We start from the raw sequence: 19,095 nt of genomic DNA, 5'->3' as shown, positions 1-19,095 counted from the left end.
AAAAACAAGGACTCAATTTATACACTGCTTTTTTAGGGGACTTTATGTGATTTTCTCTACTTTTACAACAAATGTGCCCCCAAACCAGTATCTGCCACCAAAACATTTGACCAGAACCATAATTTTCTAGCCTAGGATACAAAAATAAAGAAAATCTATTAGGAGGGTATGTCGGCAGTTTGAGAGCCTGGCCACTACTTTATTAGCCCCTTAGAAATAAGTAAAGGTCGTTGCTATGGAAACTCGAAAATATTTTTTTTTAAATCCCAAACTATCAAAAGGCACCATTTCACCACTAGATCTATCTGTGTGCCAAGTTTGGTAAACATATTTTTCATGGTTTCTGCTCCGGACGCGAAACGTGGCGGACAGCACCCATTCCTATAACCTCCCCCCCCCCCCCTTCCACTTCGTGGATAACAGTGAAATCCGATGAGCTTCCACCCTTCTTTTTCGGCTGATTGTTTAGGTTGAATAAATTAATTAACATGTGCCCTTTGTAAAATCGAAATGTTCATAGATCACGGGTTACCAATCAGTGTTCAGAAATGCGTATCCATATCGCCTTCAAGCTTATTTACGCTGCCCTTACAGACTGTAGCCCAGTCTCTCGTCACTCTCAGTGGCATTAGATCATATCGACTCACGGCAGCTAGTGAGCCCTAGCGGGCAGTGTTAGACAGCAGGGAAGATCTTTTGTTTGTTTGTATGTTGTTTAACGCCGCACTCAGCAATATTTGGGCTATATGACGGTGGTCTGTAAATAATCGAGTCTGGACCAGACAATCCAGTGATTGACATCATGAGCATCGATCCACGCAATTGGGATCGATGACATGCATCAACCAAGTCAGCGAGCCTGACCACCCGATCCCGTTAGTCGCCACTTACGACAGGCATAGTCGCCTTTTATGGCAAGCATTGGTGGCTGAAGATCTATTCTACCCTGAATCTTCACGAGTCCAGCAGGGAAGAAGCCAGAGATTAGTGCCTGTAAGATTTTGACCGATGCTGCTCTGATCGATGGATGTTCAACACAACAGATACTCGATGCCATACTTGTTTATTGGGTTCTACCAAAACTGGAATCACTTCCTGTTATCAAGCTGGTACAAAACAAGGAATAAAGAATTGTACAACGAATAAGAGTCATAGATATTACATCATCCCTAAGGCTTCTTTTAGAGATATTGCACACGTCTCTGAGGTATGTAACTGATTACTAAGAAACAAAGGCAAAAACAAAAACTAGATAAATTATCATGACTATACTAATAAAATAACAAGTAAGAATACTTTTTACTTAGAAACTTAAAATGAAGTCAGACAGCTTACGTCCTTGTCAAGCCAGGGGATTGGTGTGTTCCCATCTACACTACTCAACACTTTCCCTCTCTATGGTGCATTAGTCACACTGATAGTCTGCAAGCTTCACTGGCGGCTGGGTTTCCCTGGAAGAGTGTTGCAGCACATTCTGGCTGGAACTGCTGTCTTATCAACACCTGATGTTATATCACTACTTCCGTTTACAGGTTTGGCATCGGGTTGGTGATTTATAGTTTGGAAGAAGGATGATTCCTTGTAATGCTTCTTTCTTCATTTGCCATTGTGACCATCGAACCTTTCTTCGATGAAACTGAGTGGTGTAAGGGCGTAGCAGCTTTCCTGTTTTGCTGTCATCTGTGACTGTGTCATCAACATGAATGTTGGGAGGTTGACCATTTACTTATACATCTGCATAGTGTTTCATGCATTGTTTGCCTAGGGCATCCAATCTTTCTGTCATAGAGGACAAAGGGAAGTTCTGGAAGCATGGTCTTCATTGGTCAATTGAACAACACTGTAGCTGCTGGGGTGAGTGTTGCACAATAGTTCCTGAGAAAGTTGTTTAGTTCTTCTTTCCAAGGCTTGCCTTCCATGTGCGTGTCCTGACTGCCTTCTCAATGGTCTTCATGAAGCTTTCTGCTTCAGTACTTGCTCTTGGCCACTCTGGGGTGATTTTTCTGAGTGAACTCCTCCCGGCCATTGTTAGTTTTAATTATGTCAGGGATGCCAAGGGCAGACATTGCATGGTTCAACTTTGGTACAGATGGTTTTGATGATGTCTTTACAGCATATACTACTGGATATCTCGAATACTCATCTATAAGCAACAGTGGGTATTCACCAGAAGGAAACGGTTCACAAAAGTTAATGCTGATATTTTGCCATGGTCATTCAGGCAGAACAGACATGATGTTTCTCAATGATCTGTGTGGGTAGCTGGTTGACATGGTATGCAATTGGATAGTATTCTTCTACCATGTAGTCGATGCCAAGAAACCACACCTTTTCTCTGAGCAGAGGCTTGGTTTTTGATGATTCCCTAATGTCCCTGGTGTGCGATCAACACCGCATTGTTGAGATTTCCAGGAACTACAAGTTTATTCCCTCAAAGCTCCTCCCTGATGTGATAACAGGATCTGTTGGCTGGACTCTCCTTGATCCTTTGGCGACTGCACTGATCACCTGCTGCAGCGACTCATGTGTTTGAATTCCGTGAGCGTCATAGCCTTTGGTATAGCTTGTGATGCCAGAAGTTGACAAAACTTTCAGCAAAAGATGTTGACTTTTGCTATTATTGACATGTCCGCCGGGTGGCGGGACATGTAATCTGTGGGATTGTCCTTACCAGGATGATACTTCACAATGAAGTCATAGGCCTGCAGTCTGAGATGCCAGTGTTCAATCCTTGCAGGTGGCTTTGATTTTGGATTGTTGAAGATATGCTCTAGAGGTTCAGGATCAGTCACTAGGGTTAAACAGGTTCCAAAGAGATATAGATGAAAGTGTTCACATGCCCAGACATGGGTGGCGATAGGATTCTTCATAAAATATGTTCACATCAGTTCTGCATTCGACCATGGCTGATATCAGGGTGTCCATTATTTGTGAACAGCTGTATGGGGATGACATTCATGCTTATTCTGACACGCAGATGTTTCACGTGCCTCTTACTCCGTCTGATTCTAACCTGAGAAACTTGGCTGAGGATGGTTTGAGTGCCTCAGTTTAGGACACATGTTGGCAAAGTGATTTGGAAGGCCAGTTACTGCACATACTAACTTTGGCAGGGCACGCTCAATCAAGGGATAACTTCCACCACAAAAATAGCATGTGCTTTTGACACATGGTTTTTCCCATTGACTTTTCACCCCCTGGCTTTTCCCACTGTTGCTCTTTTAGTTCTTGTCTTGACAACACGGACTACATCTGCAGCATGCTTCTCCATACCTGAAGCTTGTCTGTCTGATATTTCCAACAATCCGGCAGCATAAACAAGATGTTGGAGTGACATTCCTTCTCGAAAGGCTTTGTTATGTAGATGACTTGATGAACACTCTTGAACAAGTGCATTATTTTCCATCCAAGTGCCAGTAAATTCACATGCAATTGCTGCGCGTCTCAGTCGGGTGACAGATGTGTCAATAGGTTTAACAGGTTTCTGAGCTAGGTGGCGAAATTCCTTCACAGAACAGTCAAGGTGTATAAATGGGCTGAGATAAGTGGTTAGAGCAGTCGTTGATTCAGTGTGGGGAGAATACTGAAAATGTCACGCAGTGCTTCACCCACCATAGTGAAGTGACCTCGCTTTTCTTCTGGCATTACCAGTAATGTTCATAGCAACAATCATGTTGTCAAACATGTTGCCAGTGTTAGATTGTGACAGATGCTGATCTGATTGATGGATGTTCAACACAAGAGATACTTGGATGTTTATTAGGCTCTACCAAACCTGGAATCACTTCCTGTTGTGAAACTGGAACAAAATATGGAATAAAAGATTGTACAGACAAAATACAACTTGAGGATATTACAGTGACCCTTTAAGGATCAGTTTATACAAAAGTGGAGGGAAGCTATTGAGACGAGTCCAAATGGTATATACTATAAACACTATAAGCAAATCCCAAATTATCTCCCCTAAAGCAAGTACATGCCGATATCAAAATTTTGTACTTAATTTCGTACTTCAAATCATTTGAGAGTGGGCAATAGCAGAATATACCAAGAGAACTTTTGATATACAAGAATGATTCTTGCTTGTTTCTCCGCGATCCTGATGTGTCACCGTTTAAAGGTTCATTCTATTACAAGTATTTTGGGAGGCAAGATCAAAGGCACCACCCAGCATATATTAGTCAACAGACAAGGTCGGTCTCACCCCTTTTGTCAGATACCGTAACATCACAAATGTCATGGTTGAGTTGTCCCATTAACCAATACTTGTTATCCATATATAAGATTCTCCATCTGTCAGACACCTCAAGAGAATATAAGATCTCCATCTGTCAGACACCTCATGAGAATATAAGATTCTCCATCTGTCAGACACCTCACTAGAATATAAGATCCTCCATCTGTCAGACACCTCATGAGAATATAAGATTCTCCATCTGTCAGACACCTCATGAGAATATAAGATTCTCCATCTGTCAGACACCTCACGAGAATATAAGATCCTCCATCTGTCAGACACCTCATGAGAATATAAGATTCTCCATCTGTCAGACACCTCACCAGAATATAAGATTCTCCATCTGTATGACACCTCATGATGTTTGTTTCTTTGATGTTTAACACCTCACTCAGCAATATTCCAGCTATGATGGCGGTCTGTAAATAATCAATCTGGACCAGACAATATAGTGATTGACATCATGAGCATCAATCTACGCAATTTGGAAACCATGACATGCATCAACCAAGTTGGCGAGCCTGACCACCCAATCCCGTTAGTCGCCTACTTACGACAAGCATAGTCATCTTTCACAGCAAGCATGGGCTGCTGAATACCTATTCTAACCCGTATCTTCACGGGTCATGATAATTAAATATACAAAAAGACTTTCATTGTGTATCTGTATCACAGGCTATATTTGCCAGGCAAATAATTTAAAAAGGTGCAATGCAGTACTCTATCAAGGTACATCGTTTAGCATGTTGGAACCGATTACTGAGTCAACCCAACGTCTGTACAGGTCTTAATGATGCATCTACAGTGAGCACATAGCCTCATAACTGGGTCATTCTACAGCATGTACAGAAAATGGAAAATGTTGTCACCGACTAAAACATAATATTCTTTTGTGTTCATGAAAGCAATTTTAGCTTGTTTCAACACTATCGACAGGATAAACTAAATCATAAAAACACATTCTCTCATGCTGATTCTGCTTCTCATTTTGGATGTTATTAGTTCAAAGTTCATCGTTTTAAACACATTAATTTTATAAAACAAAACACTTAAGAAATATAACACTTTGGTATGCTATTTGGTACCTGGTATATACTTAATCTCCATATTTAATACCCAGACTGCAACTTACATGTGACATCTGATGTTAATTTCAGATGTTCGTTATGTTTCATAAATTAATATCGTGCAAACTTCTCTGCTGAGGATACTTTCATAAATGCTAGTTTACAATTTATTGATTCAACTTGCGATGAAAGCATGTCAATATTGCCACTTTGGGTAGAATCACCAACTCTTGGTCCTCCTGTGTAGGTGACATTGAAATTGTGTTACATCGCACGCAGAGAGGTATACCCCAAAGTCAACTTTGTTCAAATCTGCCATGTTTGTGACAAACTCATATCTCTGAATTTAGAAAAAAAACATGTAAATTGAGCAAACACGATATTCTTGTAAAAAGCAGAGATGAGAACTAAAATTGTTTTCATGATCAAATGGTTCATTAGTTATATTCTATAAGAGTAGAACATAAAACAATACATTATCTATTGTGTTTTAGTAGATCAATTATTTTACACATTAACTTAGGCATCGTTCTTTCTTTTATCCTACTTTATATACAGAGGATGAAGTCTATTAGGTGAGGTGAGGTGAAATGGGGTTTAACGTCGCGTCCAAGATTATTGCACTTATATAGCGACGTGCATGTACGTGTGTGTGTGTGTGTTTGTGTGGCTGCTTGTTCTAGTCCGGACGGATGCCAAATTATAGTGCTAGCTCACTGAGATACCATGCCGCAGTTTAACATGAATACCCCACTCAGACACAGTATACAGACTCTGAGCCGACCAGTCCTTGTTTTAGCCCCTTAATGCCAAGCGCCAGACAGGGTAACAACAAGTACCATCTTTTAACGTCTTTTGGTATGACGTGGTCGGGGATCGAACCCCGGACCTTTCGCTCTCCGGGCAGACGCTCTACCACTAGACCACGGAGGCGGTTGAAGTCTATTAGGACTCATCCATAACATGCATAATACCATCACAGGTAAATCTCACATGATTTGATGAGCCATCTCTACTCCAGTGTCTAACAAGTGCAGTATCTGACAAATAGGGCATGGCCATGTTGTATACCTCCCCACCCTGTCAGCATGGTCAGTATGGGTTATATAATCGGTAAAGAAATAAAATTGATGCAGTGTCATTGTGGAAGCATATTGAATTAAGTCTGTCACTGGCCACAGAAATCCTCAAAGAATATTAACATTCTACAAGGCTGGTACTGTCCAAATCACTTAGCATGCTTAGTGATGCACGTAACTTGTTGATAACAGCTGTGAATCTGTCCGCCACAGCTACAAGACAATCCTCCCTGTCACATCTGTTGTTTACCTTTTTAAATCAAATTTTTAAAAATTAAATGTAAAATCTCGTGTAAGTCGTATACAGTCCTAGCTCTTATTTGACAAAAACAGTAAGTAGGCTAACTTAGAAGGTCAAGTGGATGTCACATTCCACATATCAGCTGACGACCCTGTTTGTGAAAATATGCACTAGAAATTCGATTAAAAGAAATAAAAATCAATTTTAAGACCGCACAGATAAAAGAACCAAATAAATGTGTTTTGGCCTCATCTGTTGTGTATTAGGAAGGAGAAACATAAAAGGACAAGTTCACAAGAATATGAACCTATTTTTCTTGTACTTTTTCAACATGAAAAGTATTTACCTTGAATATCCATTGTCAAAACAATACCAATATCACAAGTAACTTTATTTTTCACATTTATCAAGATTATTTAATTATTTCCAAGTACAGCGATCCCTCACTACAACGCTACCTTCGGGGTCTAAATAATTGATGAGCGTTAAAGACCATCAGCTGTTTAGCCAAATGGAGTTGTTGGAGGTAGATTACCATCAAAACAGTTTACATGCTCTGCCTACGTAACACGATCTATGTTTTCAGAGTTTTTAAAAAGGATCAGAGTAGTAGTTGTTTATGATTCATAGTGTAAAAAAAGATTTATCAAGTGTAATGCGCTTTCAAAAACACATCCATCCAGCTAATTCAGGTGAATGGACAGGTATAACAGGTCAATAAAAATAGGAAATTTGACATGAAACATCACTAGACATGATAACTTACCAATTAAATTGTATTTTCTGCTCTCCAAGGCATTGTACATATATTACAGAGCTAACATGGTCAAAGCATTTTAAGCATATTTAGTGAAAACATAAAATTAAACAATCGCATATATTGTATTTTGTTATGGAAATTTAATTTATTCGATACCATGTATACCATGGTATACTGAACCGCAAAAGAAAAGACACCCAAAGTAACATTGCATGAAAATGAAATTTGATGATAAAAAACAAAGCAGATGAAAATAAAACAGGATAAAACCGATCGCCAAAAACGCATCACGGCAACGGCCATAGTAACCCGATGCACGCGAGTTCCTTGCAAATTGAAATGCACATGTGTACCCCCATTTCTTGCCCTATAAAAATCACCCCAGATCGGGTAACATTCATTCGTTATTGAATTGCTACCATATGCCAAGATTGACAAGAAATCAGCGACGATTGCAAGCTGGACAAACCGCCCGGCAAGTAGCCAATGCATTTCAAGTCCACGTAAGGACCATATACAGGCTCCAGCAATGGTACCAGACCACCAACACAACAGGGTGGCCACCCAACGTCGGGATCGTCAGATTGTGCGACAGCATCTTCAAGATCGCTTTGTTACTGCTGTAGAAACTGCTCGACAGAGCATGGGGACACACCGACGACACATTAGTACGGACACCTTGCTTCGACAATTGACGAGCACACACCTAACAGACAGGCCCATGACCCATTCTAACACCACGTCAATGCCGGGACCGTCTTCAGTGGGCAACACAGCACCAGCATTGACGTCACCAGCAGTGGAGAAGAGTCCCCGTCTCAGACGAGACCTGTTCTCAACAGCAGATGGCAGAGAGAGAGTCTGGCAATGCCGTGGGGAACGTTATTCAGATGCTTGTGTTGTTGAGAGAGACTTGGGTGGTCCAAGCATCATGGTGCGGGGTGGAATTGGTCTTGCACAGAGGGTCGGCCCTGTGGTCTTCCAGAACATTGGTCCAGGGAGAGGCAATGGTTTCACAGCAGCTTGGTACATTGATCAAATCTTGAGACCACACGCTATACGTTCATTTGGCACGTCGCCGCAACCACAAGTTTCAGCATGATAACGCCCGTGCCCATACTGCGAGAGCAACAAGAGACTTCCTCCAGCAGAATGGCAGCAGAATGGCATCAAAACCATGCAGTGGCCTTCCCTCAGTCCCGATTTAAATCCCATTGAGCACCTGCGGAACGAGATTCAAAGACGGCCGAATGACGGCCGACCAAGGCCGACAACTGCAGCTGAACTGCATCAAGCGTTCCTCAGAGTGTGGGCTCAAGTGCCTATGGCCTTCATCAACCGCCTCATCCATTCCATGTGTCGACGTTGCACAGCAGTCATCAATGCACATGGCAGACACATGAGATACTGACTTGTGAGGCCATTTTCTCAGAGACTCGTGTTGTGTTTCACTTGAAGAATATTTGACACTTTAATTTCAACCTTGATGATCAGTTTTGCCAAGTTTCATCTTTTTAATATGTCTCAAAGTATGTTCACAGTGTTTGGATAAATAAGGTTTCTCATTAATCTATCCATGGTGATGTTTCTTTTGCAGTTCAGTATACATTATATAAGGTATGTTAACATCTAGAACACCCTGAACACAGGGTATCTGTATAGCATCCATGATATATGAAAGATAAAAACTATTAAAAAACACCAAAATAGTTGTTTTCATGGTAATAGGGTAGACCTGCATGTGAATAGATCCAGTCAGTTGGACAGAATTTTTTGGAGGTGTTTTTCTGCCAAAATTCAGGTCAGGCGGTCAGAAATAGAAAAATAAAAATTTACAACTTCAAAATCTTTAATTATAGTATTTTGAATAATTCATATATCAGTATATTAATAGTAATATTACAGCAAATGAGTTTTTTGTGAACATTGTACATATTTGTGGTCAAATCAAACCACCCACTGTTTCTGAAACTTAATAATATAATTAACACTACTATTTGTTGGAGTTTAACATTTTCTTAAAGATCTGGCCTTAAAGTGCTGGATCTTTAATACCGTATTCAACGTAATAAGTGCCCAGGGCGCACTCAAAATTAGACATAGGGGGCTCTTATTAGAATATTATTTTGGTGGGGGAAAAAACAGTGTTGAAAGATTGTTAATTTCGTGGTTAATGCCGACAGCCTGAAAAGTTTATATACCACAGATACATTTTTCCTGAATTTTATTGCCAATAATTAAGGGTGCATATAACACACGAGTGAAAATATGGCGTTCATTTTTAATTCATAAGGGGGAAAAATTAAACAGAATCTATTTTTCCAGGATGTTTCCACTCGGCAACTGACTTTAGAAACGGACCAGGACATATCCTATTTTCGTGTTACTCACGTAATCAGCTGGTAATGCATGTGTAATCTTGGTGTGACAACATTTAGCAACAGATCATTTTTGTTTCTTGATATTGCCAAATAGCCTTGATATGTAGCCTTAAGGTGATGGGAATAGTTATATCCTAAAAGGACCAAGACAAGTCTAGATTGACGATATGCCGATACCAGAGATAGGGCGTTACAGGGTGGGACAGGTTGAATAGGCCAATGACTTATTACATTTCTGCTTCTGGAAATGTGATAATGAGCAGATAGGTATACAAAGTGATATTCTTACCACTGTGTCACTGGTGATTGCTGTAGTGTACATTTTCTTTTGTTTCTTTGTTGTTTAATACCGCACTCAGCAATATTCCAGCTATATGAAGGCGGTATGTAAATAATCAAGTCTGGACCAGACAATCCAGTGATTGACATCATCATGTCCACGCAATTGTGATACGATGACAGGCATTAACCAAGTCAGCAAGCCTGACCACCCGATCCCGTTAGTCGCCTCTAATGACAAGCATAGTTGCTCTTATGGCAAGTATGGGTTGCCGAAGACCTATTCTACCCCAGATCTTCACAGGACAGTGTACACTGGTGCCATTACTACCCCGACACTAGTAGTAACAGTGGCAACAGCTGACACCAAGTGGAATCAATGTTGTAATGACAAACAAGTAAGGTGTAAAGTAGTATGTGCACTTACTTGGCTTGCTTGATCTCGACTGTCGCCATATGGAATCCCCAGCCCGCTGATTGGCTGGGTGATGCCTGGGTCCTCTCGCCTCTCTGGCACGGGTCACGGCACTCGGATAGCTTCAGCTGGTCGTCCGGACATCACCGATCACCACACTCTCCTCCATTTACAGGAACCCTTGGAGGGATGGGACCCATTCCCCCGCAGATACCGATCAGGGATTTTCCCATGGCAGTTGGGCTTCTTGCACATCTTTTGCTGACATTTGGCTCCCAAGGATAACCTGGGACACAGTGACCTTGGAAGATGTTTCCATTCCAGAATAGGTCTTCTGACCAGGCTTAACCTGGTCTCTGCTATCTGCCCAGCAAATCTACTGGGCCTGCTTCCCACCACTTCTGCCCCCTGTGACTCCAAGGCTGTAAGGTATCCAGTTATAACCTGGGACACAGTGACCTTGGAAGATGTTTCCATTCCAGAATAGGTCTTCTGACCAGGCTTAACCTGGTCTCTGCTATCTGCCCAGCAAATCTACTGGGCCTGCTTCCCACCACTTCTGCCCCCTGTGACTCCAAGGCTGTAAGGTATCCAGTTATAACCTGGGACACAGTGACCTTGGAAGATGTTTCCATTCCAGAATAGGTCTTCTGACCAGGCTTAACCTGGTCTCTGCTATCTGCCCAGCAAATATACTGGGCCTGCTTCCCACCACTTCTGCTCCCTGTGACCCCAAGGCTCTACCGTATCCAGTAGATAGCCCTGGCATTACTGGTGGTGTAATGTAGGACTTCTCTCACTGAGATGCCTCTAGCCCGGGCGACGATCACGGCAATGTCTCTAATGTGGTGCGAGTCTGTTTCGAGCAGCAGCCTCTTCAAAGGGACCGCCCGCAACCCTTCCAGTTGCAGCCAGTCAAAAGTTTCCACTTTGGTGTTGAAACTAAAATAGGTCTTCGGGAAGTCTTGGCGCCAAGCTGCGACGTCGGAAACTTTGCCTGTGAAGTTGTATACATGGACCACTTGAGTTGGTGGTCTGGCTGTTCTCATCAGCTGGATTCCATAGCGATGGACATCCGAGCCATAGGGATCCCGACTTGTACCTCTTAGTTCCAGGACAACCACCTGGTCCATCAATTGAAGCCGAAGAACCGTCTTCAAAACTTGTTCTTGCTTGGCCCAAGTATGTGGAGGCGTGGTCCTATCCAGCCCTACCACACCCAGGGCCCGGACATTCGAAGAAGAGGTCAACAGATCAACCATCCTTCCCAGTTCTGTATGGCCGAAATCCCTGACATGTTTAGGATGGATCCCAATAGCTGTCTTCCAGGAGGGATTATCGTCGATTTGACGGGGATAGGTGGCAGGGTCACAGTAGAACATGACCCCTCCCTCATTCTCCACGCGAGTCTGTGCCTGGTCTTGGGTTTGAGGATGGTTGAATAATTCTTCGACCAAGGTGTCATACCGCCTCCCCAAGATGTCTCCGCTCATCCGGTCATGTTGACAGTGTGAATCAATTGCCTCCGGTAAATTCAGCGAGGAGTGTTGCGCAGCCTCCACCGGGAACTCTTCATCCGAGCTTTCTTGACAGGACCGAGTAGGAACCAGGTCAGCAGTTCGCCTCTCCACAGGACTTGTGGACGCCTTTACAGCATGGACATTAATTCTCTCCAGCTGCCGCCGAACCCTTTCTCCGACCGGCTCCAACAGCGTCCGAAACTCTTTCAATTGATGCCAATCCAAGTCCACCAGCAGTGCCACCAGGGCCCTCCAGTGCACCAGGCATGCCAGTGAGTTCATCGGCTGCAACTGGAATTGGGCTGGCACACGCCAACCCTGGCTTCTGCACATCCTTCTCAGGTTTTCAGAAGCCTTTTGGGTCACTGTACAGTCTGCTGGTATTCGATGGCTGGTGTTCAGATGGTGCTGCAGTTCTTTCAGAGTGGATCCAGGGCCAAGGATCATGCCAGACAGACAGTAGAGGGCTCTCATGCGATCTTCCACTACCTCCTTGGTCAGGGGTTGGATTCGCTCGTCAAAATAAATAGGCAAGTGGGCCTGTTGCACATGCATTTTTAATTTTCTAGACCTTGTTGTGCATCCCGGCAGTGGGCACACTGACTTCCTGTCGCCCCTCCCCCTGTGAAAGCGCTGGGAAGCTGCTGCAGACTTTGTCCGTGGTGGAACTCTTCTTCTGACTTCCGGTCCAGACTTCCAGGATGGAGAGTGCCTCTGGGTTGGTGTGTTGTTGCGGCCCACTGCCCCAGCTTGGACATACGGCACTTCCGGCAACACTCTTCGCTGCACCTTCCGGACGTGTTCAGTGGATTCTTGAGATGAACTCAGCCTCCCCCGTTTCCTTGATTGCCTTTTCTCAGCTCTGACTGTGACAGTGACAGTGACAGTGACTCCTCTTCCTCTGGGGGTATCTCTGACTGTTTCCAAAGGGGATCCAGCTCCAAAGCTGGATATCCTTGTCCTGTCAAAGGATTCACTTCTCTGACGGACTTCTAACTGACATGGTTCAGGGGCCTTCCTGGACCGATATGACTCCGGCAAGGGGACATTGTCAACCATTAAATCCTGACTGGTAACGCTGCTGGATCCTGTCAAGGTCAGTTCACTAGTCTTCCGCACAGGGTACCTCATCCTCCTTCCGACCCATTTCACACTGGGGAACTCCATAGGGGGGAACTTGCTCATTTCTCTTTCAGAACTCATTTTAGTGATTGTAGTCTGATCCCCACGCTGATATTCCTGAAAAGAAATATACCATATTAAATCCAAAACGTGTCAAGGAACGTGTGCGCGTGTGTGTGTGAACATTCCATCATCAGGTTTTTCAACCTAGAACAGCCCTTCCGCAGCAGCCTCCCCTTACTTAGAACCCTTCCACAGCAGCCTCCCCTTACTTAGAACCCTTCCGCAGCAGCCTCCCCTTACTTAAAACAACCCTTCCGCAGCAGCCTCCCCTTACTTAGAACAATCCTTCCGCAGCAGCCTCTCCTTAATTAGAACGCTTCCGCAGCAGCCTCCCCTTACTTAGAACAACCCTTCCGCAGCAGCCTCCCCTTACTTAGAACAACCCTTCCGCAGGAGCCTCCCCTTACTTAGAACAACCCTTCCGCAGCAGCCTCCACTTACTTAGAACAACCCTTCCGCAGCAGCCTCCCCTTACTTAGAACAACCCTTCCGCAGGAGCCTCCCCTTACTTAGAACAACCCTTCCGCAGCAGCATCCACTTACTTAGAACAACCCTTCCGCAGCAGCCTCCCCTTACTTAGAACAACCCTTCCTCAGCAGCCTCCCCTTACTTAGAACAGCCCTTCCGCAGCAGCCTCCCCTTACTTAGAACAACCCTTCCACAGCAGCCTCCCCTTAATTAGAACCCTTCCGCAGCAGCCTCCCCTTACTTAGAACAACCCTTCCGCAGCAGCCTCCCCTTACTTAGAACAACCCTTCCGCAGCAGCCTCCCCTTACTTAGAACAACCCTTCCGCAGCAGCCTCCCCTTACTTAGAACAGCCCTTCCGCAGCAGCCTCCCCTTACTTAGAACAACCCTTCCTCAGCAGCCTCCCCTTACTTAGAACAGCCCTTCCGCAGCAGCCTCCCCTTACTTAGAACAACCCTTCCGCAGCAGCCTCCCCTTAATTAGAACCCTTCCGCAGCAGCCTCCCCTTACTTAGAACAACCCTTCCGCAGCAGCCTCGCCTTACTTAGAACAACCCTTCCTTAGCAGCCTCCCCTTACTTAGAACAGCCCTTCCGCAGCAGCCTCCCCTTACTTAGAACAACCCTTCCGCAGCAGTGTCTCCTTTCTAAGATGACTGACTGTTTCAGTAACTCTACATCATCTACCACCTGGGACTGCTTTAACCAGATCAGCAAGTGCATGTCTTTACAGGGCTAAATCCAGTCATGATGCAGGGCTCCAAGTTCCTATCTTTACATGTTGGCCATGCGAATTCACACAACGTAATACATGTAATATTTCAACGTCTGCCATTTAAGTTGGATAACTTTTGCCCAATCCCCTTGACCATATATGTCAACAAAATATGTTTAAAAGAAAATAGACATGTAATATGCTCATGAAACTGTACCTATCATAATGATGAATAAATGATTATGTTAATTTGAAACTTGTTTTCTTATTTACTTGGAAACGCCATTCCTTCTTTTCCAATACAACCTGCAGTAGTGAATTTAATCTTCAGTTCATCCACATCTTCTCATCTGTTTTGGTATAGATCTACTACATGAAATTGTAGCGCAATAGCTGATTTAGATATGGATGCTTTTTGTCTGTTGCATAACTTGTAGTCTCTAAATTTTCTATGTCTGTAAGAATCACTATGCACATTAATATTAATTAACTTCTGACTGCCATTAAAAAAATCAATATTTCCAGCAATAGATGACGAAACATTGTATGCTAAGATTTGTGGTATTGCAACTTACAATTTTTTTTCTTGCTCGATAGATTTATTGGTTTCAGTCGTGTAAACTTGAAAATATTATGCACATTCTAATTCGGTTTCCTTTTGAATTTCCTTTTAAATTGACAGGATTCGCCAAGTTTACGAGTCTACTACACAAGGGATCGTGGGAACCCTTTCTCATCCATACTGGGTGAACTACATTGCAGTTACCGGTACTTTTTTATGATCGATAAAAATCACTAAATTTTGCTGATACCATGGATACCGAAAGCATGTAACTCTGGAAATACCATTTAGGCAAATCTGTATTGATGTACGGAATTTATGTAGTAATTACACTGTCTGGTTATAAAAAGTGTTTATTGTAAATCTGGAATTATGTTTGTAACCTATTTTAGTAATTTTATTCAAAATTTTATTCAGTATTGTTTATATTCATTCCAGCCATATCTTGTGTGAAATGATTGGTAGATCACACAACTCACCGTTATTTACAGCAACTACGGTCAGATTACCGCTATTGACGACTTGAAAAGAACTTCAGGGGACAGAGAATGTTTATATAAATAAATATATGTATCATAAACGCCATACTTTGACTCGTTAAGTCACATTTGCTATAGTTTGACTATTGTATGTCAACATAAAGTTTTCACGATGGCAAGCGCAGGACCTTTGACGGTGATAGGTCAAATTGTTCCATACGAAAAAGAATAGCCCACAATGGCGATCAGCTGTACCAAAGTGCTATGTGCATGGTTATTAATTTATTCCAAATATGTACATAGTAAAGCTGCAACGAAAATAACATAATATTGGAATATATTATTCCTGATAAAATAATAGTTTCAGATACAATTCTTCCGATCATTGTATCAAAAATCTATAATGCTATTTTATCAGGTACTAGTATTATTAACCGAATCATCGGTAGATTCCGAGAAAACTTGTGTACAGCTGATTGCTTAGTTTATAAGACAATACACCAGTAATCTTAATCTCTGCATACAAAACAATGCCTAGCAGAACAGGAAATACAATTTAAACGGTAAATCATCCTGTCCAGTGATGTTTTATCTCAAATACAAATTGAGCAGGTTTAATTGTGATCACCTGTTCTTTTACCTGAATTCGCTGAAGGGATACAATTGACGTAATTTCTTTCTGCGGGAGACAAACACATTTTTATTACATATATAGGGATTGTGTATGTTTTTCCACACTCACCAAGAGCGATGTATTTTAAACTGTTTTGTGGCATTTCCCAAATCCTTCACAAATGTGACCAATTCTCTTGCAACTTGGAGCATTTGGATTGGTAAAAATCCTTGCATCCACAATGTATCACCAGGAAATGTCCCAAAATCACTGTACTGTTGTTGCTATCATGGTTATAGTGATTACAGCTCTAGATAACTTTTTGAGCAATTGAGTTTTTACTCAAAGGTATCTATTTTAATTGGGTAACCAGAATGTTTTCACTCATCATCTATTCATCACTCTATTGGGTTATTCCCAATATGAGTAAACATTTTGAGATTTAAAACAAATAATAACAATGTTTTAGATGTATCTAACGGTTCTAACTATAGGCTTGACTCAGAAAGTAAAACTTTGCTCGCAATTGTGTTTAGGAAATTAGCTCCATTGTACGCAAGCTGAATAAGCTTCATTGGGTATTTACATTTAGTTTTTTCATTTATTAATAATGCATGCGTTTCTGTAAGGAAGTTAATTGAAAGTAATTGGGTTTTGAACATTTTGGGGGGGTATTTTACGACAACCAGGGATGTGAGCAGGTTTTGCCGAAAAAAAAAGGAAAAGTCTAGGGGGGTGTGGGGGTATGCCCCCCCAGAAATTTTTAAAACATTTGATTGCATTTTAAGCAATTCCATGCAGTTTGGACAACATTCACACCAAGAAATGTAATAAGTCAATGGCTAAAGTCAATAAGTAAAATAAACAAGATGGCAGATGCAGTAAAATTTCGAAGTTAAATCAGTACTTTAAAAAAATCGGGCATAGCTTTCGCGCACCTGGCTACCCGCCAGGTCTGGGAGCAATACTGCCATAAACTTCAACCCCCATCCCCCAGACACAAGGACAACTGTCACAAGTGTGCAATGTCTGACCCTTTCCCCATGTTGAAGCATATTGAAAAAAACTTACCTTGTACTTACCTTTTGATGAAAAAAAACAAAACTCCATTGCAAACATAAGACATAAATACAATATATATCCCCATGACATGGGGTTTTGGACGCTGAAGAAACATTCATAAATTTCTCGCTTATCACATGAACAACTGTAAAACATCTCATTCACTTACAGGCTAAAAGACAACTTTATCTTAAAAACAAGCCATCAGCTGACTCTGAGTATTTACAATTTCTTCGTGACGCCATGCCCCACGTTATAGTGCAAGTATTCGTGACGGAAAACGTATGATGTCCGAAAACCTATGCTGTGAAAGCTCCGATCGAAAACAGGACAATCCCCGCCAATTGTCCGGTTTTCGATCATATTTTTCGGAGTGTTTTTTTTTTAATTTTTAATAATTTTTTCCGCGGAAGATGATTTTTTCCGAGGACTACTATTTTAAAAAACGCGATTTTCCGCGTTTCCGCGGAGATTTCACATCCCTGTGGCCCACAACATGCAGCTTATCTGTAGATCTAGTGAGTGAGTGAGTGAGTTGGGTTTAACACCGCTTTTAACAGTATTCCAGTCATATCGCGGCGTGTCAGCTTAATGTGGGAGGAAAGCCCCAAGTGATGCAGGTCTCAGACGTTTACCACTTCTGTGAAACCCACAAGCACGGGTATGGTGCTAACAAACCTAGAAACATAATCGGGGCGAACCGGGATTCGAACCCACAATCATAGGTTTCTGGTGTGCCCAAGGGACGCAACTCTGCACAGCGAATCGCTGCGCCTTAGACGACTGGGCCACCCGTGCCACCTTGTAGCTCTAGTGATCGAACCTCAGTTTTGGTTTTAGCGAGTCCATTTTGCATAACAATAAGGCATACCCTAAGTTCACTAATAAGCACCGTGGACAATTATTTAATTATTGAAGATAACTGAAATCACAGGAGTCCGTATCTAAAAATAGACGCCCTCATGCATATTCATGACCATCTCCACACGCGAGCCCGAAGGGCGAGAAGGAATGCAACAGAAAACTACTGCAGGGCCCGACTCGATTTTTCAACAAATTACTACGAACGATAGATTATACCCACACTGACACTACAGTTACCGATTGCTTTTCTAACTTGTGAACGGCATTTTCGCCAGTTTGGTACGTTAAAAACACCCACCTATACATCACAATTTAATTAAAATATATACAAGCATCGGACACGAAGCTGAGTCCGTCTTTCATACTTGCACGACTTCCGGAATGATACGGACTGAATGAAGAGACAATTTGAAGGTGAGTGAATTTTACATCTAAAAAATATATTCTTCTACAAAATGAAATAAATTATTTTTTCATGTCATAAGAATTATTGATGGCAACAGCAAATATCTGGATATATTTTTTTAAATATATAATTCACCGCTACTAAGGGAGGCAACTCTGTACTGGATCTACGAAAAGTCCGCGTAATGTGAAAATGACGTTATCGATGTCTATTTCTTGTAAATGGTTGAAAACACTAATGTCATTAGTTGGTAAGTGACAAAATGTTACACTAGAATTCATTTCAATACACTACTAGCGTATTGCATGTGATGTCAAGACATCATTTTGTTTCAATCGCAAAGAATATTTTTCTCTGTACGACTTACAGCCGTGTCGGGTAATGCTGCGTTTTGATATTTTCGCGTTAAAAATGAATTACAAGTAAAATCATCTGACAATATCTTTTTGTATTGTAACAAGGTTTATTTCACTAAAAAGGAAAATCGGATGGATAAAATTGCGATCTGATAGAACGTCGAACTTGGTTTTGCTTAGTGGCGATACGGGGGGTTACGAGAAAGGCCGCTTACGCAAATAAAAAAAAATCCAAAAAATTATTGAACATCAGTTATCTACCCATGAATGTTTCCTTCTTTGAAATAATACAACATGGACCAGTTATTTGAAGTAACTACGAAGTAGCAGGCAATATTTCGTTGATCTTGACACTTCCGGCGATCACGAAAACAGGGGGGTTGCCCCCGTTTAGTTGGAGATTTCGC

The 19,095-nt window shown here is 42.1% G+C and overlaps 1 protein-coding gene across 1 annotated transcript; it reads right to left on the bottom strand.

Annotated features, from left to right (window-relative positions):
- Positions 1-1,070: 1,070 nt before the first annotated feature.
- On the bottom strand, positions 1,071-13,182 carry LOC124149909. Its single transcript, XM_046521753.2, has 2 exons — positions 10,472-13,182; positions 1,071-3,799 (listed from the first exon to the last, which is right to left on the bottom strand). The coding sequence occupies exon 1, from the start codon at positions 13,180-13,182 to the stop codon at positions 11,200-11,202; it is 1,983 nt and encodes a 660-aa protein (XP_046377709.2). The 3' UTR covers positions 1,071-3,799; positions 10,472-11,199.
- Between the last annotated feature and the right edge of the window lie 5,913 nt (positions 13,183-19,095).

This window comes from Haliotis rufescens, unplaced genomic scaffold (genome assembly GCF_023055435.1).
Source record: "Haliotis rufescens isolate VD_foot unplaced genomic scaffold, xgHalRufe1.0.p SCAF_4, whole genome shotgun sequence".
Lineage (NCBI taxonomy): Eukaryota > Metazoa > Mollusca > Gastropoda > Lepetellida > Haliotidae > Haliotis > Haliotis rufescens.
The sequence above is the reverse complement of the archived record's forward strand: the minus strand, read 5'-3'. Positions and strand labels throughout refer to the sequence as shown.

Coding starts and splice junctions, on each gene's coding strand:
- LOC124149909 (XM_046521753.2), bottom strand. CDS start 13,182: ATGAGTTCTGAAAGAGAAATGAGCAAGTTCCCCCCTATGGAGTTCCCC.